Consider the following 25,306-nt stretch of genomic DNA (forward strand, 5'->3'; position numbering starts at 1 on the left):
TATGTGGTATTCACCACAAGTGGGAAATAATTGGGTTGAAGCAAGCTGAGGCTGGTGGGTGGGCGTGTAGAGGGAGTCAGGGCACTGCTATGGCCATGAGGCCTGGAATGTACCTTATCTACACTGGGAGGACAGCCACAAAGCAGTCACTGGGCCCACTGGGGCTTCATGATAGCTGAAGGGCTGCATTCTCTGGGCACATGACTGGAGCGGAGCACTCCTGGATGGTCCCTGCCTCGGTCAACATAAACACACACATACACACATTGCTGATAGACCATGTAGCAGGGGCAACAAAAGCAAAATGCAGCACCTTGGAACTAGGAAGAAAAACTCCTTTCTTCCTTCCGTCCTCCTCTGCCCTCTACATCATGCTCACTGTACAGAAGAAATGCTTAAATAGTCCAGTCCATTACTGCAGAGCAAGTACTGAAGAATGAATTTGGAGCTGAGAGTTAATAAATTGATAACTGGCAGAATGCTCTCAATCACTTTGCTATCGTGTTTACATACAAGCAAATCTAGAAAAAAAAAAAAGAAGAGGGAGGTTGGGGGCAAATCTTGAGGATAGCAGCTATCATCTTACAAGGCCTTTGCCTCCACATGTTTCATGTTTCTGAATAAGTGGAAGCTGTTATCCTCCAAAAAAGGGAAATGAGACATTTCTTTAGGTCTAGCAAGTTCAGGGGAATCTGGGGCTCAAGTATGTCCACACAATATCCCCATTTCAGGTATAAGAGTGTCATTCTCTTCTTATCAGGGCACTGATTTTGATGTGGGAGTCTCCTTTTCTTCTTCTTCTTCTTCTTCTTCTTCTTCTTCTTCTTCTTCTTCTTCTTCTTCTTCTTCTTCTTCTTCTTCTTCTTTCTTCTGAGAGAGAGAGAGCATGTGTGAGTGGGAAGGGAGGGCAGAAAGAGAGGAAGAGAGAGAATCTCAGTCATGTTCTATGCCCAGTGTGGAAGCCGGGGCAGGGTTTGATGCAGGGCTCGATCTCACAACCCTAACTAAGATCATGACCTGAGCTGAAATCAAGAGTTGGACTCTTAACCGACTGAGCCACCCAGGTGCTCCTGATACAAGAGTCTTAACAGGGTTGTGAATTAAGCCTTCTCTGTAATTCTGCTATTGTTGCAATCAAGTCCTGTGCTTAGTTCTCAGCTCAATCTTCCCTCTAGCTGCAGTATATGCATGTCTTTTACAATACTGTCATAGCGACGTTCTGGCTCTCATACCCTTCCTGAGTTTGTGGTTAGTTAGCTTAAGCCTGTCATTTTCTTCATTCAGCATATCAATGGGACTTACAAGAACGTAAAAATGAGGGTCGTAAAAAAATTTTCAGCAAACATCATAGTCAATAGTGAAATATTGAAAGTTTTCGCCATAGGATCAGATTTGAGACTAGATTGCTCACTATCATCACATCAATGTAACATTGTATTAGAGGTTCTAACCTTTAAAATAAGGCAAGAAAAAATAAATTAAAGGATCGGAAAGAAGAAAACCCTGTCATTATTCACAGATGACATAGGAAATCCAAAAGAATCCACATAGAAACTATTAGAATAATAAGTAAATTTAGTATGATCCCTGAATAAATATTTAAAAATAAATTGCACTTTTATATAATAGTAACACCTAATCAGAAACTGAGATGTATTTTTTACAGATTTATTTATTATTTTAGAGAAAAAGAGAAAGAAAAAGCACAAGCAGCAGGAGGGTCAGAGGGAGAAGGAGAGAATCTCCAGCAGACTCCTCCCTGTGCATGAAGCCTGACCTGGGACTCCATCTCAGGACCCTGAGATCATCACCTGAGCCAAAACCAAGAGTTGGACACTTAATCAACTGAGCCACCCCCCCCAAAAAAAAGATTTTTTAAAAAACATTTATAATTACATAAAATACGCAGAAAAATATCTAACAAAAGATGTACACGATCTCTACAATTAAAAGTTCAAAACATCACTGAAAGTGATACAGGTAAAAATGGAGTGGGAACCTCTGGGGCAAGCTCTCCCCAGAAACACCAAAAAACCTGGTCAGAATCAACCTTAAAGAACTCTGGAAGGTAGTGAAAGGCTTACAGCAAACAAGTGAATGCTTAACGAGGAGAAAGACCACTGTGACAAGGCAAGAGAGCTTTGAGGTGTTTTCACTTAGTTCTGACCACTCTTCTCTCTGGCATGGCAGCAGTCTCAGAGATGGCATACTGTATTCCCAGTATGTGTACCTTGTTCTAGAGGGAACAGAATGGACTTTGTTACCAAGGAATTATGTTTGTCTGTTTCGACCTGACTGGAGTTTTCCTGAAGGACTGATGTAAGGTCTTACCTTTGTTTCTCTATTTCAGAATTCTATCGGGGCAGAGCAGCTTATGCAGAGAACATTCTTTGAGAATACTGAAAGACAAATGAACAAGCTGCTGCCCCCTGGGGCAAATATAGCTGTTGGAGCAAACAATAGACACAATAAAAACCTGGGAGGAAAAGCCAGGGAGATTTTGGGGGGAACAGGGGTCTTGAAAAGCTCTCATGTATACTGGGGAACCTTAAAATCCACACACATGTCCAGGGCAGAATGTATGCTCAGAAAAGACCTGAGAAGAGCATAGGCATTCATCTCTGGCTGGTCCTTATGCTCAGTGCGAGTAGGAAGTGAAGGTTAAGAAAGAGTTGTAAATGTCCTAGTTAAGCACTGACGGAGTTATTGCAACCCAGAGCCAATCTGGAGAGACCTAGAGAGTAATTTTCCTTTCCTTTTTTTTTTTCATAATATTCAAGATGGCCAGTTTTCAACAAAAAAAATTATGAAGCATGCAAAGAAACAAGAAAGTATGGCCCATTCACAGTGGTAGAAAAGATGGACATCAATAAAAAGATAGAAATGATAAAAAGGAACCAAACAGGAATTCCGGAGCTGAAATGTATGATAAGTGAAATGAAAAATCCATTAGAGGTTTCAACTGCTGATTTGAGCAGACAGAGAAAAGAATCAAGAATAGGTCAAATGAGGGTGCCTGGGTGGCTCAGTCGTTAAGCGTCTGCCTTCGGCTCAGGTCATGATCCTCAGGACCCCACATCGGGCTCCCTGCTCAGCGGGAAGCCTGCTTCTCCCTCTCCCACTCCCCCTGCATGTGTCCCTCTCTTGCTGTGTCTCTCTCTGTCAAATAAATAAATTTAAAAAAATCTTTAAAAAAAAAGAATAGGTCAAATGAAATTATCCAGTCTGAAGGCAGAAGAAAAAAATATGAGGAAAAATGAACAGAGCCTAAGAGACCTGTGAGACACCATCAAGCATATTAACATACACACAATGGGAGTCCCAAAAAGTAGAGGAGAGAAAGGGGCAGAAAGAATATTTGAAGAATTGGGCGCCTGGGTGGCTCAGTCGGTTAAGCGACTGCCTTCGGCTCAGGTCATGATCCTGGAGTCCCGGGATCGAGTCCCGCATCGGGCTCCCTGCTCGGCGGGGAGTCTGCTTCTCCCTCTGACCCTCTTCCCTCTCGTGCTATCTCTCATTCTCTCTCTCTCAAATAAATAAATAAAATCTTTAAAAAAAAAGAAAAAAAAGAATATTTGAAGAATTAATGGCTGACTCCTCAAATTTGAAAAAAGACATGACACTACACATCCAAGAAGCTCAACAAACTTCAAGTAGGATAAACTCAAAGAGATCCACATTGAGACACATAATCAAACTGCTGAAAGCCAAAGATAAAGAAAGCATCTTGAAAGCAGCAAGAGAAAAGCGAATCATAATGTGCAAGGGATAATCAATAACTATTAATAGCTGATTTTTAATCAGAAACCATGGAGGTCAGAAGCAGTGGGATGACATAATTAAAGAGCTGGAAAAAAAAAACCTGTCACCCACGAATTTTACATACAGCAACATGAATCCTTTAAGAATATGGAAGAAATTGGGCGCCTGGGTGGCTCAGCTGGTTAAGCGACTGCCTTGGGCTCAGGTCATGATCCCGGGGTCCTGGGATCGAGTCCCGCATCGGGCTCCCTGCTCCTTGGGAGCCTGCTTCTCCCTCTGCTTCTCTCTCTCTCTGTCTCTCACAAATAAATAAAATCTTTTTAAAAAATAAAAAAAGAATATGGAAGAAATTAAGACATTCCCAGATAAAAGGTGATGGAGTTCATTGCTAGCAGATCTGCTCTATAAGAAATGCTAAAGGGACCTCTTCAGGCTGAAATGAAAGGACATTAGACAATCTACATGCAAAATACTGAATCTGGAACCTTACCCCATACAGTACACAAACATTAACTCAAAACGGACCAAAGACCTAAAACTATAAAACAAAACAAAACAAAAAGAGTATGGCATGTCCAACGGAGGTCCAAAACGTACTCAGAATACTTTGTCACAGCCATTACTTCCTCCTTAACTGAGTATCTTTGTCAGGACTACAAGAATAAGAAACTCAAAGTCTCTCAAACTCTTTGAAGGTAACTATAAACCCACCTCCACATTTTCCTATTATGAAAGGAAAATAGTTCTAAAAACCATGATCAGGGCGCCTAGGTGTCTCAGTCGGTTAAGCATCTGCCTTCAGCTCACGTCATGATTCCAGGGTTCTGGGATTGAGTCCTGCATTGGGCTCCCTGCTCCACTGGGAGCTTGCTTCTCCCTCTGCCTCTGCCTCTCTCTCTCTTTGTCTCTCATGAATAAATAAATAAAATCTTTAAATATATATATATATTTAAAGATTATTATACATCTTTAAATATATATTTAATATATAATAGGTATATAAGATATATAATATATAAAGATATATATATAATAGAATGGGAGAAAATATTTGCCAAATATATATATAAAGGGTCTACTATCCAGAATATGTAAAGAACTCTTACAACTCAACAACCAAAAGACAAACAACCCAACTTAAAAATGGGCAAAGTGTTGGTGGAAATGTAAAATGGTGCAGCTGTTGTGAAAACAGAAGAGCAATTCCTCAAGAAGTTAAACAACATTACCATAGGATCCAGCAATTCCACTTCTGAGTATACCATCAAAAGAACTGAAAACAAGGATTCAAACAGATCTTTGTTCACCAGTGTTCCTAGTAACATTATTCACAATAGCCAAAAGGGGGAAGTCACCCAAATGTGTATCAATGGATGAATGGATATACAAAGTATAATATATTCATATGATGAAATATTATTCAGACATAAAAATGTATGACATACCAACACATTCTACAACATGGATGACCCTTGAAAACATCCTAAGTGGAAGAAGTCAGACACAAAAGGCTATATATTGTACGATTCCATTTATATGAAATATTTAGACCAGGCAAATCCATAGACAGAAAGCAGATCGAAGGAGCTGTGTGGAGAATGGAGAGTAACTGCTTAATCGGTACAAGGTTTTTGCTTGGGGTGATAAAAAAGGTCTGGAACTAAATGGGAAGAAATCAGAGAGGGAGACAAACCATGAGAGACTCTCAACTATAGGAAATAAACTGAAGGTTGCTGGAGGGGAGGTCGGTGGGGTGATGGGGTAACTGGGTGACAGGCATTAAGGAGGGCACGTGATGTGATGAGCACTGGGTGTTATATGCAACTGATGAATTACTGAACTCTACATCTGAAACTAATGATGTACTATGTGTTGGCTAATTGAATTTAAATAAAAATTAAAAAAAACAATTAAAAAAATTTCTGGAACTAGATAGTGGTGACGGTTTCCCAGCATCCTGGATGTACTTCATACCACTACATTCCTTTAAAATAGTTAAAATGCTAAGTATTATGTGTATTTTTTTCAATCTTGTTTATTTAGTAGGTAGTAATAGTCTCAAAAATCTTTCATCAGATGTTTGATAGCCTTGTAAAACTTTTGGTCTTTGAGCTTGAATGTGGAGCTTTACTCCATCAATAATACAATTTTCTTGTTGTAGTGCATTCTGAAGTTCTTCTGAGGAAAACGGAATCCAATCCATACCTCTGTGAAATCCAGTCTCTTTGTCAAAAGGTACAGTGCACTTTTGTACATGGCCAAAGTGTGCAATCTTGAAGTAAAAGAACGAAGTCAGAGATCCTACACTAATTGATATCAAGACAGTGTGAAGATATAACACTCTTTAAGACAGTGTGGCGTTGGGGCAAGGATGGACAGTCTAATGTTATATATGCATTTTCTGTGTCCATTCACCACATTAGAAAATGAAAATGACTCAAGTGGAAAAACTGTGAAGAAAGCAGGTGAACTTAAGAGACAAGAGAGGGGCGCCTGGCTGGCTCAGTCAGTAGAGCGTGGGACTCTTGATCTCCAGGTCGTGAGTTTGAGCCCCACGTTGGGTGTAGAGATTACTTAAAAATAAAATCTTAAAAATTTTTAATTAAAAAAAAGAGGGACTAGGGTGCCTGGGTGGCTCAGTCGGTTAAGCGACTGCCTTCGGCTCAGGTCATGATCCTGGAGTCCCGGGATCGAGTCCCGCATCGGGCTCCCTGCTCAGCAGGGAGTCTGCTTCTCCCTCTGACCCAACCCCCTCTCATGCTCGCTCGCTCTCTCTCTCTTTCTCTCTCTCTCTCTCTCATTCTCTCAAATAAATAAATAAAAATTAAAAAAAAAAAGAGGGACTAGAGAAACATGTATATTGGAAGTGACAGAGTGTATTGAGAGCTGAAAGCATAAGAAGATATATGCATGGCCATGTACATGCTTCCATTTGTTGTGAATACCTTATTTCCCATGTGAGAGAAAATAAAGACAAATGATTAAAGTGTTTTTCATTCTGGAGAGCTTTACCATGCTCCTTCCAAGAAACACATTCCACTGGAGAGAATAATGCTGGAAGGAACTAAGTTGGAGGAAGAGCAGTGTTACGGACTAAACTGTGCCCCCCGCCCTTCTTAGGTTGACAGCCTAATGCTCAATGTGACTGTATTTGGAAATAAGGTCTTTAAAGAGGTAAGTAAGGCTAAATGAAGTCATAAGAGTGAAGGCCTAACCCAATATGACCGTTGTCCTTATCAGAATAGAGACACCAGGAGTGCCCTTGCACAAAGAAAGACCATGTGAGGAAACCAATGAGGATGGTGGCAGGCTGCCCGCCGAGGAGAAAGTCCTCAGGAAAAACCAAACCTGCCGGCATCTTGATCTTGAACTTCCAGTTTCCAGAACTGTGAGAAAAGAAATACCTGTCATTTAAGCCCCACAGCCTGTGGTATTTTGTAATGGAAGCCCTAGCAGACTAATACTTGACAACAGATGTTTGAAGGAAATTTTATTTACTTATTTTTTAAAGTTTTTATTTATTTAATCCCTACACCCAGTGTGGGGCTCAAACTCACAACCCTGAGGTCAAGAGTCACATGTTTTTCCAACTGAGCTAGGCAGGCAACACTAAAGGAAATTTTAGATCATGGAGACAGAATGATCACTGTTGCTAATAAGAGATCATGATCATGACAAGAGCAGAAAAATCACATTCAAAAATGCAATTTCTGGGGCACCTGGGTGACTTGGTCAGTTAAGCAGCCAACTCTTGATTTTGGCTTGGGTCATGATCTCAGGGTTGTGAGATCAAGTGCCACATCAGGCTCCACTCTCAGGGGGAGTCTGCTTGGCATTCTCTCTCCCTCTCCCTCTGCTCCCCCTCCCCCGACTCTCCTTCTCTCCCCTCTCCTCTCTAAAATAAATAAATACATCTTTTTTTGAAATGCAATTTCCAGCACAGCCTAGGATTATCGGAAGCTGTATAACACAAGCAAAGGGAATGTAACATTGTCCATTTTTAGTTTCTTTTTATGCTTTGTCAATACTTTCAGAGGACAATTCATGACCATTCACTTCTGAGACTCATTGCCAAGGAAAGTTGATTATCAGCTTCTTGGATCCGGACATGGATGAACATTAGACATTTACTGTTTCACTCCTTCTCAAGCTCATTCTTGTTCACCTTCATCCACCGCTAAACAACAGTGACTACAACCTCCATATCTCCCTTCTTATCTCCAGCCTCACTCAGGAGACACTGCAATTTCAGTAACCACATTTAGAAACTTGCCTTGTTTATTTCACTATTGCTGAGTGTTATTTGCCTTCATTATGTGTCTTTAACATATCATTTCACTGTTCATTTACATTACAGTATGCAATTGTTGAAGTTAAGAGGAAAACATTCGTATCCTATGTTACTACACAAATAAATTCGTTAATGAGTTAATTAAGTGTTAAACAATTAAGTAACAGGTGTTTTAAAGGCTTTACATTGTTAATTGTTATATATTTTTTCTAGAGTGTTTCAAGCACTGAGGGAAATTGATTGGGGTTTTTAGACATGCTGGAAATACATCATTATTTGTTTTCATTTAAAATAATGACATACGGGCGCCTGGGTGGCTCAGATGGTTGAGCGTCTGCCTTCGGCTCAGGTCATGATCCCAGGATCCTGGGATCGAGTCCCGCATGGGGCTCTCTGCTCAGCAGGGAGTCTGCTTCTCCCTCTGCGTCTCTCTCTCTCTCTCTGTCTCTCTCTCTCTGTCTCTGTCTCTCATGAATAAATAAAAAAAATATTTAAAAAAATAAAAAATAAAATAATGACATACAGGGAGGGAAAAATAAAACAAGACAAAATCAGGGAGGGAGACTCTTAAACTATTTTTTTTTTAAGATTTTATGTATTTATTTGACAGAGAGACACAGCGAGAGAGGGAACACAAGCACAGGGAGTGGGAGAGGGAGAAGCAGGCTTGCCTGCGGAGCAGGGAGCCCGATGTGGAGCAGGGAGCCCGATGTGAGGCTCGATCCCAGGACTCTGGGATCATGACCTGAGTCGAAGGCAGACGCTTAACGACTGAGCCACCCAGGCGCCCCGAGAGGGAGACTCAACCATAGAGAACAAACCGAGTGTTGCTGGAGGGGAGGTGGGTGGGAGGTTAGGGTAACTGGGTGATGGGCATTAAGGAGGGCACCGGATGTAATGAGCACTGGGTGTTATATACAACTGATGAATCACTGAACTCTACCTCCAAAACTAATAATACACTGTATGTTAATTAATTGATTTAAAAAAAATAATGACATACAAAAATAAAATAAAATAATGACTTACAGACTCCCACTACCTAAAAATTCACGATCCAACATGTTTTTAGGAATGGATTCCTAAAAATCCTGAGGGATGCCTGAATGAGGATAAAAGGTACGAGGAAGAATAAAGTCATATAGTTATATTGTTGTATAGTTAATGCTGCATCCCCTTAGAAGACACCTATGATTAACCATTAGTGATGCTGAGATTGAACCCCTAGATTAAGGTGGTGACATATGATCCCCCGATTTACAGTTAATGAGTTAATGCTTTCCCTCTTGAACCTAGAAAGTAATCTGCCTGGTGTTACTTTGACTCTATGTGCATGTTTACAGTAACCGATCATCTTTTGGTTTTAACACCAATTGATAATCCTTCCTGAGTCAAGAGTTTTGTTGGAGTTTGTGAAATTGTTTTTCCTAATTCTTTTGTTTCTTTTACATTGTTTAACTAGCATTTTGTGAAGGTTCTCTTCATTATCTAGAACTATTCAGTTATCTTAAAATAAATTTTTACTAGAAGATTAAAATTTAAGAGAATTTAATATTTAAGGATTTAAAGTTTAAATTGTAGGGGTGCCTGGCTGGCTCAGTCGGTAGAGCATGCGACTCTTAATCTCAGGGTTGTGGGTTCAAGCCCCACGTTGGGCATGGTGCCTACTTAAAAAAAAATAAACATTAAAATCTTTAAAAATAAATAAAGAAAAATAAAATTTTAAAATTATAGCTGGAGTTTTTTTGTCCTTGGTGTACATCCCCTTTAAGGTTGTAGTCTTCAGAATTCTTTCTTCCTGTGATTATGCTACCAAGGTGACATGGTTCAATTTATTTAGTCAAATTAAAAGAATTTTTAAAATTTCTTTTTTAAAGATTTTATTTATTTGTCAGAGAGAGAGAGCCCAAGGCGGGGGTGCGGGGCGCGGCAGGCAGAGGAAGAAGCAGGCTCCCTGCTGAGCAAGGAGTCCTGTTGATGCCAGATTCAATCCCAGGACCCTGGGATCATCACCTGAGCTGAAGGCAGATGCTCAGCTGACTGAAACACCCAGGTGTCCCAAAAATTTCTTTAATTTTTTGATTAGGTAGTGGAATTACATGATTCAAAGTACACAGAGAGGAATCTTAAAGTACACATAACTTCTTTCTGTCCTTCCCTCAACTTCTTTCCCATTTTTATTGTTTTTTTTTATTCTATTAGTGCTTCTTTTTGTAAATATAAGCAAATACACCTTTCTTACTTGCTCACCACCCTCACTGTCTCTCATACAAAACATAGCATATTATGTATAACTGTTCTGCACTTTGCTTTTTTTCACTTAACAAAATATACTGGAGATCTTTCTACATCAATACATAGAGCAACTGTAGATTTTAAGAGTCAAGCAGAATGTTTTATTAACTTGGACCAGCACACAAACCAGAATGTGTTTATAATATAAAATTTCTGGGGGTGCCTAGGTGGCTCAGTCAGTTGGGTGTCCGACTCTTGGTTTTGGCTCAGGTCATGATCTCAGGGTGGTGAGATCGAGTCCCACACTAGCTCAACATGGAGTCTGCTTGAGATTCTTTCCACTCCACCCTCTTCCTCCCCCTCTGCTCCTTACCCTGCTCATGCTCTCTCTCTCAAATAAATTAATAAATAAAATCTTTAAAAAAAAAGTCTTTATAAAATTTCTGATCAGATACCCTTAAAGTGTATAGCTATTCCCAAATTTATTTTTCAATCTTTTAAAAAATTGACTATATAATTTAATTTATACAATTATCTAGAACTCATATATGTGTATATTTCATATTTTTATTCATTCCATAACTATGGATAAATTTACCCATAAATAACCAATGCCATCAAAAGACAAGGGCCCTTCTTTTTAACCTTAACTACAATACCCTTATCACAACTAAAAACTTTAACAGTAACTCTTAATATAATCATATGTCCAGTCGGTGGTTGAGTCCCCAGTTGTCTCATAGGGGCCATAATTGTTTTGTTTTTTTAATCTTTTAAAAAAATTATGATCCAAATAAGCTCTGCACACTGTGGTTAATATGTGTTTTATTTTATTATTTATTTATTTGAGAGAGAGCGAGAAAGCGCGAGTGCCCACGCACGGGGTGGGGAGGGGCAGAGGGAGAGGGAGAGAGAGAATATCAAGTAGACTCCCTGCTGAGCACAGAGTGGATGCAGGGCTTGTTCTCATGACCCTGAGATCATGACCTGAGCCAAAATCAAGAGTTGGCCGCTTAACCAACTTAGCCACCCAGGCGCCCCAGTTAATATGTCTTTTAAAATCTTTTGGGGGTGTCTTCCTGGCTGCATTGGAAGTGTGAGACTCTTGACCTTGTGGTCTTGAGTTTGAGCCCCATGTTGGGTGTAGAGATTACTAAAAAAATAAACAAACAAACTTAAAAAATCTTTTAAACTATAGGTTTCCCTCCTTCCCCTTTGTCCCTTTACAATTATTTTGGTGAAGAAAATGGGGTGTGTTTGTTTCTTAGAATTTCTTGCAGTCTCAACTTTGCTGATTACCTCACTGTGCTGTGGTTTCCCTGCCCTCTGCATTTTCTGTGAATTGGTAGTTGTATTTTGAGGCTTGAGCACATTCAAGTTCAATATTTTGGGCCAGACTAATTCATAGATGGTGGTGGTGTTTTCCATAAGAAGCACATATAGTCTGGTTGTTTTTTTTTTTTTTATTAAGATTTTTTTATTTATTCCTAAGAGACAGAGAGAGGCAGAGGGAGAAGCAGGCTCCCTGCTGAGCGGGGAGCCCCATGTGGGACTCGATCCCAGGACCCTGGGATCATGACCTGAGCCAAAGGCAGACGCTTAACCATCTGAGCCACCCAGGCGCCCTGGTTGTTTCTTTTTTGTGGTGTTTGCAGCCACTGATGCCCAATGCCTAGATCCATTAGTTCATTCATGGTTCATTTATTTGTTGTTGTGGTAAAATATATATAACATAAAGTTTACCATTTAAACCATTTTCAGTTGTAGAGCTCAGAGGTGATAAGTATGTTCACACTGCTGCACAACCATCACCACCATCCATCTGCAGAACTTTTATCATCTTCCCAAATTGAAACTCAGTACCCATGAACAATAACTCTCCATTTGCCCCTCTCCTCAGCTCCTGGCCACCACCATTCCACTTCCTGTCTCAATGTACTTGGCTGTTCTAAATCCCTCATATAAATGGAATCAAACAGTATTTTTCCTTTTGTGACTGGCTTATTTCACTTAGCACAATGTCTTCAAGATTCATCCATGTTGTAGCACACGTCAAGATCTCCTAACTTTATAAGGCTAACATTCCATTGTATGTAAATATCACATTTTGTTTATCCATTCATCCATCAGTGGACACTTGCTACAGACATGGTGATGCTTCCTAATGAATTCAATTTAAAATTACAAGGCAAAGCAGTGCCAATATACAAATACTGCAGCAAAATCATCAAAGTTGTTGAATCGTGGGTAATGTCAAGCTGCTGTATATACTTCCTGTGCTATCAAAAGTTAAAACAAAAAGCAAGATCTCCATCCCCACATGGATTTGCAGCATATATATTTTCTGAGCTCAAACTACAGTTCCAGCAGTATTTTTCAAACCTCAATACAAGTGCAAAGAAAATTTCTGTATTTCATTTAATTGTGCAGTTGAGGAGTTTCCACCTAACCTTCATTTGGATGTGACTAATCCACAGTGTAATGACATGATAAAAGGCAAGTATCAAGGGAAGAATATAAAAGAATTCTGTAAATGCCTTTCAGGTGATGAATATGCTCAATTAAAATTGCATGGTATTAGATTAATATCAGTATTTGGCAGTACTATCTGTATGAAGATGTTTTCAAAGACAAAATACATAAAATCTCATTACAGATCAGCATTAACAAATAAACATTTGCAACTGATTTTGATGACAGGGAACACTAACTTTATACCCCAATTAAGTAGCAGACCTGTATTACCAAAAAAAAAAAAAAAAAGTACTCAATCATTATACTTTGGGTTTTGTCAATAAAAAATTGTAGAAATTTGTTTTAATTTTTATGTACTTATATAATATCCTTGATTTTGCTTCTTGACATGCAAAGCCTAATATTACTATCTGATCTTTTATGACATAAGTTTGCTAACCTCTGGTGTAGAAAAACACTTTACAAGTACAGCCAGCTGCTTCTAGCCATTTGAATAAAACCCTTGATCCACTCTCAAGTTCTTCTACTCCTGTCTTCCACTCAGTAAATGGCCTCTTATTCAATTACTCAAGCCAAAACTCTAGCGGTCTTCCTTGACTTTTTACTTTGCCGCAATCTCTATATTAATCTGTTAGAATGTCCTGTGTCAGTCCTACCTTCAAATGTAATAGCTTTAATCCATCTACTTCTCTCCATATCTGCTGCTTTTATCCACTTCTTGTCTGTCCTACTTGAAATAGTCTAATTTGTCTCCCTGTTTCCACTCTTGCCCCCTAATGATCCAATATTCCCTCTGTAGCTAGAGGAATCTCTTTAAAATGTTAAAAGATCATTTGCTCCCCAATTTTAAACTCTTTATCGCCTTCCCATTGCATTTCAAATGAACTCCAAATGCCTTAACTAACATGCTCTGAAAGGCTCTATATAACCCAGCCCAGCCTACCTCTTCAAATACATCTGCAATGGACTGAATGTTTGTGTTCCCCCAAAATTCATACATTGAAATCCTAACCCTCAGTGTGATAGTATTAGGAGGTGTGGCTTTAGGGAGGTGATTAGGTCATGAAGATAGAGCCCCATGAATGGGATTAGTGCCCTTATAGAGACCCCAGAGAGCTTCCTTTCTCTTTCTACCATGTGAGGACATGGTAAGAAGATAACCATCTATGGACCAGAAAGCAGGTCCTCACAATACTCGTCTGTCATGCTTGATCTTGGACTTCTCAGTCTCCAGAACTGTGAGAAATAAATTTCCATTGTTTATAAGCCACCTAGTCTATGGTATTGTTATAGCAGCTCCAATAGACTAAAACAACATCTCATTCCTCCCCAAGTCCACTGGTTTCTTTGTCACACATACCATTCTCATTTTCTTGGCCTTTGCATCTGCTAAACACTGTACTGGAACCATCTCCCCTGCCCTACTTTGCATGTCTGGGTCTTCTCCTTTCGATACTAAATCAATATGTACAGTATGCTTCCTTTTCTATTATGCTCCACCTTATGACCAGTTATATTTTCCTTACAGCACTGGAATGAAATCTTGTAAGGCAAGCATTGTCTGGCATGCCTAAAACAGCACCCACATATAATGGGTAATAGTGGATAGTTGGCAAATACTGAGTAAAGGAAATGCCAAGAAAGTTTCATGACACAGCGAAATAAGAGCTACTAGAGATACTAGAGCACAGAGCAGAGGTCCTAGCTTGGCCTAATGGTCAGATTTCTAAAGGAAGTGATGCTTCAGCTGATATCTGAAGAGAGTAGGTATTAGCTCACTGAAGCCTATTTCTAGGAAGGTAACTATTCTAGGCAGAGAGATGAGCATGAGGAGCAAAAAAAAAAAAAAAAAAGCAGAGGCCCGAGGGAGACATGAGCAGCAAAAGTGCAGTAATTGGGAGCAGATCATTGGACTTACCAAAGAGCAGGAGGGTGTAAATGAAAGGTTTAAGCTGGAGAGCTAGTCAAACAGTACTTTATGCTTTAGAAAGATCACTCTGGCCACAGTGTGTGGAGTGAGATATAGAGGGAAGCAAGACAGAAGACAACCAGTTAGGAGGTTGCAGTAGCAGTACTAGAAATGAAAGAATGCATCAATTTGAAATATTTAGGAGACAGCATTGGTAGGACAGGTATGGGAGGTGAGATTCGTGCCCAGGAACACTCCCAGCTTCCATATTTGGGTGGATGGTGGAAGTTTTACTAAATCTGGAAACAATGGAACAGCTGGCTAGAGATGGGGTGCAGTATTTTAGACATATTGAGCTTGAGATACCTATGAAGTACCTACATAGCTGGTTTATACATCCGTCTCTTAAAGTGACAATCATGCTTTTCTCATCAGTGCCGGGTACATAGCAGGCCCTATTGGGTTTTTTGTTTTTAAGTAGTTCCATGCCCAGCATGGAGCCCAATGTGGGGTTTGAACTCATGACCCTGAGATCAAGACCTGAGCTGAGATCGAAAGTCGAACCCTTAAGCAACTGAGCCACTAAGGCGCCCCAGCAAGCCCTATTGTTGAAGGAAGGAAATCTAAGTGGGTCTGGGGATCAGGAAAACTGGAGATATAAAATTAAGGGTCATCAGTATTTAAGTGGTTTAACTCAGAGTGGATAAAAATCACCAATAGTTCATTTTTGCCCTTGCTTCCCTTGCCTTTGGCGATGTTACTAGGAAGAAGTTGCTGCGGCCGAGGTCAAATAATCCAATCAAGAAATGGGCAGGAGTGTATAAATTTAGAAGAGGGTTAAAAGGGATGCCTGGGTGGCTCAGTCATTAAGTGTCTGCCTTCGGCTCAGGTCATGATCCCAGGGTCCTGGGATCAAGTCCCGCATTGGGCTCCTTGCTCAGCAGAGAGCCTGCTTCTCCCTCTGCCTGCTGCTCTCCCTGCTTATTCTCACACTCTCGCTCTCTCTCCCTCTGACAAATAAAATCTTAAAAAAAAAAAGAGGGTGAAAAGACCCCTGAAGAACTCTAGCATTTATGAGAAAGGTAATAACAATGAGTATGCCTCATTTCCCCTTTAGTTGAAAATATTTTTCCATTTATATATGTGACCCTCCCCGAGAACACTGATCCCAGTAAAGGTGTGGGGAACTAATGGTCTCACTCATAATATAACAGCTAACATTTATCGAGTTTACTGAGGGCAAGGCACTGCTCTAAGCATTTTACATGTATTAATTCTTACAGACCTGTGAGCACGATTAAGTGTGAATGAGGAACTCCAGACAGAGTGAAGATGGCTGGACAGAGGGGATAATTAAAAGAGCAAGGGCTCTGGGAAGGGGACTAGCCTTGATCAGGAGTGACATCTCTTCCACTATAAGGAGGAAAGAACAGAGGCAGAAAAGTACATTTTTAAATTTGTTTAAATCTTTTTTTTTTTAAGATTTTATTTATTTGACAGAGACAGACAAAGAGAGAGAGGGGACACAAGCAGGGGGAGTGGGAGAGGGAGAAGGAGGCTTCCCTCAGAGCAGGGAGCCCGATGCGGGGCTCGATCCCAGGAACCTGGGATCATGACTTGAGCCGAAGGCAGACACTTGATGACTGAGCCACCCAGGTGCCCCTAAATCTTCTTTTTTCTCTTTAAATTTTTTATTGTTATGTTAATCACCATGCATTACATCATTAGTTTTTGATGTAGTGTTCCGTGATTCATTGTTTGTGCATAACACCCAGTGCTCCATGCAGAACGTGCCCTCTTTAATACCCATCACAAGGCTAACTCATCCCCCACCCCCCTCCCCTCTAGAACCCTCAGTTTGTTTTTCAGAGTCCATCATCTCTCATGGTCCGTCTCCCCCTCCAGTTCCCCCCGTTCGTTCTTCCCCTCCTGCTTTTTTTTTTCTTAACATATGTTGCATTATTTGTTTCAGAAGTACAGATCTGTGTGTCAACAGTCTTGCACAATTCACAGCGCTCACCAGAGCACATACCCTCCCCAATGTCTATCACCCAGCCACCCCATCCCTCCCACCTCAGTCCCACTCCAGCAACCCTCAGTTTGTTTCCTGAGATTAAGAATTCCTCATATCAGTGAGGTCATATGATACATGTCTTTCTCTGATTGACTTATTTCACTCAGCATAACACCCTCCAGTTCCATCCACGTCGTTGCAAATGTCAAGATCTCATTCCTTTTGATGGCTGCATAATATTCCATTGTATATATATATACCACATCTTCTTTATCCATTCATCTGTCGATGGACATCTTGGCTCTTTCCACAGTTTGGCTATTGTGGACATTGCTGCTATAAACGTCAGGGTGCATGTACCCCTTCAGATCACTACATTTGTATCTTTGTGGTAAATACCCAGTAGTGCAATTGCTGGGTCGTATGGTAGCACTATTTTCAACTTTTTGAGGAACCTCCATACTGTTCTCCACAGTGGCTGCACCAGCTTGCATTCCCACCAACAGTGGAGGAGGGTTCCCCTTTCTCCGCATTCCTGCCAACATCTGTTGTTTCCTGACTTGTTAATTTTAGCCATTCTGACTGGTGTGAGGTGGTATCTCATTGAGGTTTTGATTTGGATTTCCCTGATGCCGAGCGATGTTGAGCACTATTTCATGTGTCTGTTGGCCATTTGGATGTCTTCTTTGGAAAAATGTCTGTTCATGTCTTCTGCCCATTTCTTGATTGGATTATTCTTTGGGTGTTGAGTTTGATAAGTTCTTTATAGATTTTGGACACGAGCCCTTTATCTGATATGTCATTTGCAAATATCTTCTCCCATTCTGTCGGTTGTCTTTTGGTTTTGTGGACTGTTTCTTTTGCTGTGCAAAAACTTTTTATCTTGATGAAATCCCAATAGTTCATTTTTGCCCTTGCTTCCCTTGCCTTTGGCGATGTTTCTAGGAAGAAGTTGCTGCGGCCGAGGTTGAAGAGGTTGCTGCCTGTGTTCTCCTTTAGGATTTTGATGGACTCCTGTCTCACATTTAGGTCTTTCAACCATTTGGAGTCTATTTTTGTGTGTGGTGTAAGGAAATAGTCCAGTTTCATTCTTCTGCATGTGGCTGTCCAATTTTCCCAACGCCATTTGTTGAAGAGACTGTCTTTTTTCCATTGGACATTCTTTCCTGCTTTGTCAAAGATTAGTTGACCATAGAGTTGAGGGTCCATTTCTGGGTTCTCTATTCCGTTCCATTGATCTATGTGTCTGTTTGTTTTTTTTTAAGATTTTGTTTATTTATTTGACAGAGACACAGCGAGAGAGGGAACACAAGCAGGAGGAGCGGGGGAGGGAGAACCAGGCTCCCCGCGGAGCAGGGAGCCCCATGCGGGGCTCGATCCCAGGACCCTGGGATCATGACCTGAGCCGAAGGCAGACGCCCAACGACTGAGCCACCCAGGTGCCCCTATGTGTCTGTTTTTGTGCCAGTACCATACTGTCTTGATGATGACAGCTTTGTAATAGAGCTGGAAGTCTGGAATTGTGATGCGCCAGCTTTGCTTTTCTTTTTCAACATTCCTCTGGTTATTCAGGGTCTTTTCCGGTTCCATACAAATTTTAGGATTATTCCATTTCTTTGAAAAAAGTGGATGGTATTTTGATGGGGATTGCACTGAATGTGTAGGTTGCTCTAGGTAGCATTGACATCTTCACAATATTTGTTCTTCCAATCCATGAGCATGGAATGTTTTTCCATTTCTTTGTGTCTTCCTCAATTTCTTTCATGAGTATTTTATAGTTTTCTGAGTACAGATCCTTTTTTTTTAAGATTTTATTTATTTATTTGACAGACAGAGACATAGCAAGAGAGGGAACACAAATGGGGAGTGAGAGAGGGAGAAGCAGGCTTCCCGCCAAGCAGCGACCCCAACGCGGGGCTCGATCCCAGGACCCTGGGATCATGACCTGAGCCGAAGGCAGACGCTTAACGACTGAGCCACCCAGGCACCCCCTGAGTACAGATCCTTTGCCTCTTTGGTTAGATTTATTCCTAGGTATCTTATGGTTTTGGGTGCCATTGTAAATGGGATCGACTCCTTAATTTCTCTCTTCTGTCTTATTGTTGGTATATAGGAATGCCACTGATTTCTGTGCATTGATTTTATATCCTGCCACTTTACTGAATTCCTGTATGAGTTCTAGCAGTTTTGGGGTGGAGTCTTTTGGGTTTTCCACATAAAGTATCTTTTTTTTTTTTTCCCTAACTGGCTGCTTGGAGTTTATTTTCCACTTCATGCAAGGCATATGGTTACAGGTGTCAGGAAGGCTTGTGTGTGGCTTGGATAATAAAGTGGGGTTCTCTCAACTTCCTTTTTGGTGTTTTGCTGTTTTGTTATAAAAGAACCCAACTGCTTCTGCTTGCTGTGGCCTGCCTAGTCTATGGGGAGGGGTGGGGCTCTGATAAGCCTAGCACCTCCTGAAGCCTGGTAGCTGGTGATGGCCACTCAAGACTGGGGCTGGGTGTTGGCTTTGACAGGCTGGCCACCAGGCTGCTTCCAGAGCCAAGTCACAGGTGATCGTGTTGCTGGAGGCCTGGGAGATTCCAAGCAATCTGGGGACTCCCAACACTGTAGCCAGGAATGAGAAAATGGACTTCCCAAAAAATAAGTTTGCCCACCAGTGACCCGGGTTGGACCTGCGGAGACTGGGGTGGTGAGGGACGGCTTCCCCAGGATACTCTGCATTTCCGCAGAAGCTGTTACTGGAAGTGGAACCTGGGCGGCATGGGTAATAGTGTGGGTGGCCATAAGCAAGCCACTGGAGGGGATGGCTGCCATACTGTTGTTTTTGGGCTTGTGGGAACCTCTGCACGACCCCTCACAGGCCTAGGTGTATGGAACCCTAGGTCACGGAGCCCACTTGCAGAGGAGACTGCGGAAGGCTGCTCCACGACTGAGGTGGGGCATCAGGTATAAATCCAGATCTTTCATAATGGAAATTGTTTTCTGTGTAATTCCTAATTAACTTCAAAACAAAACCAAAACTCTAACATGGTATTTTAATTGGCTCACAGTAGAAACAACAAAGTGCTATGGGGATTAAGGTGAGGGAAGAAGCAATTCTGCCTTAAGTTCAGAGGGCAGAGGTGGAGGTTGGGCAGGTTCACCATTTCTTGAGCACCTATTAAGTGCCAGGTATAGCTGAGGCTTTAAGGATCCCAAGAAGGGCAACATGTGGAGATTGTCTGGGTGGGCCTCTCTGTTCCTGTGGGATGGCTAGCACCATTCCCCCACTCTTCTATTCCAGGAATTCAATTTCCCCTTTAGGATTACATGCCCACTTTGTTCCCTTGATGGAATAATGACTAGGGTGCTCTGGCCAGAGGGTAGACCTGGGACAGACAGAGAGGGAGAGAATCTCAAGCAGACTACATGCTGAGCCCAATGTGGGACTTGATCTCATGACCCTGAGATCATGACCTGAGCTGAAACCAAGAGTCTGACTCTCAACTGACCGAGACACCCAGGTGCCCCTCTCTCCTGGGAAATTTTATCTTGAGATAAGTAACACAAGAAATAAGAATGACTGGATCATCATGACAAAACATATGACAGGAAAAGATTCCCCAGGAGTTCCTGTTCCCTGGACCCCCAGAGCTCATCCTTACCCAGGTCTTAACCTTCCAAAGGCTGGCCCTTCACCCCTTCCATTTCAGGAGCCACTCCACATACTTCATAGATTCCTGTTTTGATGATGTTAGTCAGAGCCAGCTTCCCTTGCTTGCAACCAAAGGATCCTGCTCAGAGGATAGATAGGCACACCTCATTTTATCGTGCTTCCCTTTAATGCACTTTGCAGATATTGCAGGGGTTTCTTTTTGTAACAAACTAAAGGTTTACAGAAAGTCTTTGGAGGTCTGCAATTGAAGGTTTGAAGCAAGTCTGTTGGCACCATTTCTCCAACAGTATTTGCTCACTTTGTGTCTGTGTCACATTTGGTAAATCTTGAAATATTTCAAACTTTTTCATTATTAATATATTTGTTATGGTGATCTGTGATTACTACTTGTTGAAAGCTCAGATGATCGTTAGTATTTTTTAGCAATAAAGTATTTTTTTAAGGTAGGTACATTTTTTTTTTTAAGTAGGCTCCATGCCTTGTGGAGCTCAACACAGGGCTTGAACTCATGACCCTGAGATCAAGACCTAAGATGAGATCAAGCCCTGAGCTGAGATCAACAGTCAGATGCTTAACCGACTGAACCACCCAGGTGCCCTGTGGTATACACATTTTCTTTAGACATAATGCTACTGCACACTTAATAGGCTACTGTAAAAACATAACTTTTATATGCACTGAGAAACTAAAAAATTCATTTGACTTGCTCTGTTGTAGTGGTCTGGAACTTAACCTGTAATAACTCTGAGGTATGTCTGTAGCCACCTGCAGAAGTGTGCTAAAAGAATGGCAGGTGGGTGTGATTTGGTAGCTCTCTCCCTGACCCCTTTCCCAATGTGTTCACAGTCCTTACCATGGGGATGGTACCATGGCATGGCTCTTTAGAAAGGCTGACAGATCACAGCGAGAATCCACCTTCTCAGCCATAAAGTCACATTTTCAGCCTCATCTGGGTGCCATAATAACTTTTAAGGAACATGCTTTGGGGAAAGGTATCAATCCTGGCCCTAGTTATAACTTCAACTAGGCCACCAACATTGTTGCCGTACTCTGGTACACCAAGATCTTTATGAAACCTTTGCTGACATTTAAGACCTTCTCCTGGCTTCCTTTGTGACACTACAGTAGCCTGTACTGCCCACTAAGACAGACTTATCATACCACATTGTCATTATTTGTCTAACTTTGATAGTAGCTGTGAACTTTTTGAGGTCAGAGTATAAGGGTCTAGCATAGTGCACTGCACTAAATGTTTTTAGAACAAACCAAACCACAACCAAATATACATTATACATAAAGTCAGGTAAGATTATAGGTAAAGATCATGTGAACCAACTCCTTTAAAAATAAAAAGACAAGAGAACCAATGAGGAGATACATACCACCCCACAAAAACCCCCAGTTCATACTCTGAAAGATAACTTATCTGATATCATTTAGTGGCAGGTCAGGGCCTAGAATCTGGCGCACTGACACCCAGGACAGTGTTCTCTGCACCAGTGTGAAACCATCCCATTCTTCCCCCATCAACATAACCCTGCCACATAAGGAACACATCCAAGTCTTTGCAACAGTTTTCATGCTGTCTCTCCCACGTAAATTACTCAATCCAGTCCATTGTCAGCTTAGGTTTCAGGGCAAAGTTTATTTGAAGAAATTAAGTAAACTGTCACAATCTCCCCATTCCAATATCTACTCTTCTATCTCTCAACAAAGGGCCTATCATGTGAGTGGGATGGAAAGGAAGGGGGTGTGGTCCTACTGTGCAGATACTCTTCAGCCTTCTGTTACGTGCTGTCTCAGCCTCTGACAACAGCCACTTGTTCAACAGTGGTGCTACCCTGAGAGCATTTTAGGTCAGTGGCCATCTCCTGAGTTCACTGGTCACATTCCAATCACTGTGATCAGTATATGGGTGATCAGTGGTGGACAAAGATAAACAAGAGGCACAGGCTGTTGAGGGAATGTCCTCTATTAAAAAGAGGGTTCTAAGAATGAAACATGGAATGCTCAATTTGTTAAAGTGCTTAACTACAAAATTAAAAACAGAAGTGTTGGGAAGGTGCAGGGCAAATTATGATCTGAGAGGCTTCTGGAAAGACCGAACAAAAGAAAGTACTCTTTCTTTTTAAGAGTACTTAAAAAGAACTCTGCCTAAATCATTTCAGCAATGACAAGGGAGAGGAGAACCTTATTAGTTCCTGAATCATTAGACCTTGGAATCAAACATCGCTACATGGACACCAGCTCCTTTAACAGCTCATGGAGACCAAATGAAACATTTTTACATCTTTTTGCTGTAACTTTTCTCTCACCAAACAAACTTCTAATCTGAAATCTGGTTTCCTTTATGAAAGGTCTATTATGGGCAAGTGATCAATTTATGTACGCCCTGTAAACCACCTTCCTATGGGGTGGTTTGCAAAAACCTGGAGATGAGAAATCTGAGTTCCCAAATCTGCCAGGTTGATGCCTACACTTAAGAACAAGATATCCAGAGTATATAGATTTTCTTGGCATGATTACAAGATCCAGAAGAGGGATGTGATGGTTGTGAGGGCAAAGTATCCGTCAGCAGCAGTGGCTCTCTTATCCTAGAAATCAGTGTACGGCCTCAGCAGTCAGTTGTAAGTCCAGTGAGCAGTGGCCCAACCCTGGCCCTTGCATAGGTCCCGATGGCGAAGGAAACAGGCATGGACTCGGAACCGACGGCCACAATGGGGGCAGGCATGCAGGGCTCCAGCATGGGTCTTCATATGTTCTGTCAGATGGTGCTTCAGCTTGAAGCGCTTATTGCAGATGCCACAGCCAAAGGGCCGAAGGCTGAAGGTCAGCATGATGTGCCGGTCACGCTTTGGCTTCACTGCAAACCGCTTCCCACACAAGCAACCAAAGCGTTTTCCATCGGCAGGGGGTGTACCTCCTAACTTGACAGGCCCATGCACAGCCTGTCCTGCCCCCCCAGGTCCCCCACCCCCTGACAGGATTTCATTCCCATGAAGATCCACTGGTTTCCAGGATGGACCTCCTCCTCCTCCTCCATATGCTGCCCCTGCTCCTGAGGGCAGCGAGAACCCTAGCTCTCCATTCCCTTCAGTGTCCCCTCCAGGAAACACTTTGGTCTCCTCCTTTGTTCCTCCAGACTGAGTTCCACCTCCTGATATCTCTTCTTTAGGCTCAGAGGGTTCCTGCTTAATGTAGAAGACTTTCGGGGGCAGTGCAGTATGAGGGGTAGGTGGCTCAAGTGGTGCACTCTCACCCTCTGAAACCCTGCGGGGAGTAGTGGATATAGGTAGTGGGTGTGATCCATGAGGACAGGGAAAAGCCCCTGATACTCTCTGAGGCTGAGGTGTCTGAGAGGGTGCTGCTGACCCCTGGTCCTCCTCCTCATCTTCCTCCTCCTCCTCCTCCTCCTCCTCCTCTTCTTCAACTTGAATCTGTAACACATCTCCCAGTTCACTCCCCTCCCCTAAAACGGGGCTCTCGGCGGAGGTGGAAGACTGCACTGGGGTCTGGAAAGGGGAAGAGCGAATGCACCAGCCTCCTGGAGAGGATGTGGTGGAAAGAAGTGTGTGGTAAGAGGTGGCCCCACGGGTTGAAATTCCACCACCGGAGGTTTCTAGTTCTCTAAGAATCTCTGAGCACTGATCTACTACTTGCCACATCTGGAGGCCACTGGCCACAAGGAGGTGGGCAGGGAGAGCATCCAGTGGCAGACGGAGGCGCCCTGAATAAATGAGCTGGAGCAGCCCCTCGAAGGCATCGGCTTCAATGACGCTGGGCAGAGTGAGACGCGGCGCATCCCCCAGAAGAAGTTTGTCATGGAAGTAAGGAGAGGCAGCAGCCAACACTGCTTTGTGCGCCCTAAGTTCCCGGCCCTGCACCAAGAGGGACACATCACAGAACTTTCCCTCTAGCCTGTGGCGGTTCAGGGCTTCCAGCAGCACTGAGCTGTGCTGCGGGAACTCGATCTGGATTGTCCGTGGGGCGGGGTTGCAGGTCGGGGAGGGGGGAACGGGGGGCATGGGCGTCGAGGTATCCATATGGCCGCCTCAGAAACAGAGGGATCCCAGAGGATCAAATACAGGAGATGAGGGGCTGGGGGCGGACCCCCCGCGGGATGAAGGCTGTGGAGGAAAGAGACGGGGGTCACAGAAGCTCTGGATAAGGGCAACCACGTCTCCTCACACAACACCCGCCTCCCCAACCGAACCCGGGGAAACTTTTCAGTCAGTGGTGGTTTCCGCAGATCAGTCCCGCGCACTCCCCCACCAAGAAAAGAAAAACTAAACGACCACAACAAAAGACCAACCGGGGTTTCACTTCCAGGGCCTGCGGAGGAAGCTGAGGAGGTCCTTCCAGCCACGCGCCTGACCTCGCCGGCCCCGGACGGCTCCCGCCCGCCGCTCCACTCCTTCTCACGGTGCCCAGAGGGCCCGACTCCGGGGAGGCCGCGGCCGCCGGGAGACCGTGGGCGCCAGCAGGGAGGCCCTTCCCGCCGCCACGCCCCCGCCGGTACACAAGCGGCACGGGGCCGGAGCGCGTCCGCGGACACCGCTCAGTCCCGGGCCGGAAGCCACCGCCTTCCCACCGGACGCCAACGCCAGGTACGGTGGGCGGTGCCAGAGCCGCAGCCAATGGGAAGGCGGTGGCCTACAAGCCTCGTGTTGATTGGTTGCGCGGGCGAGAAGGCGGTGCTGGCAGGAGGTGTCTGACCCCCGAGCGGCGGCGGACCGGGTGGCGGCACCTGTGGGAGGACGGCGAGCCAGGGCTCGAGAGACCGTAGCCCGGAAGGAGGGGGCGACCCGTAAGCCCTGCGGGTGATTAAATATAGCGCCCGCCCCCTGCTGGGTGCTGTGAAGGCGAGGTTAAGTGGGCACCTGTTGTGTGGGCCAGCCATGGTCCACATCACCTTGTTTCCAACCCCAGCCCTGCAAGGTAGGTGTTGCTGTGCTGTTTCCT

At 43.0% G+C, this 25,306-nt stretch overlaps 1 protein-coding gene and 1 non-coding gene across 2 annotated transcripts; one reads left to right on the forward strand and one right to left on the reverse strand.

Moving 5' to 3' along the window:
• The first annotated feature begins 9,638 nt into the window (after positions 1-9,638).
• TRNAK-CUU lies at positions 9,639-9,711 on the forward strand. The gene has a single exon. It is a non-coding gene; the product is annotated as a tRNA-Lys (tRNA).
• Positions 9,712-21,969: 12,258 nt separating this feature from the next.
• ZBTB9 (zinc finger and BTB domain containing 9) lies at positions 21,970-24,921 on the reverse strand. The gene is made up of 2 exons (XM_027601091.1): positions 24,657-24,921; positions 21,970-24,471 (listed from the first exon to the last, which is right to left on the reverse strand). Exon 2 carries the CDS (start codon positions 24,385-24,387, stop codon positions 22,966-22,968), a length of 1,422 nt encoding a protein of 473 aa, XP_027456892.1. The 5' UTR covers positions 24,388-24,471; positions 24,657-24,921; the 3' UTR covers positions 21,970-22,965.
• Between the last annotated feature and the right edge of the window lie 385 nt (positions 24,922-25,306).

The sequence above is a fragment of the Zalophus californianus genome, chromosome 7 (genome assembly GCF_009762305.2).
Source record: "Zalophus californianus isolate mZalCal1 chromosome 7, mZalCal1.pri.v2, whole genome shotgun sequence".
Lineage (NCBI taxonomy): Eukaryota > Metazoa > Chordata > Mammalia > Carnivora > Otariidae > Zalophus > Zalophus californianus.

What these genes read in the sequence shown, in the direction of transcription:
- ZBTB9 (XM_027601091.1), bottom strand. Translation starts at nt 24,387, where the DNA reads ATGGATACCTCGACGCCCATGCCCCCCGTTCCCCCCTCCCCGACCTGC.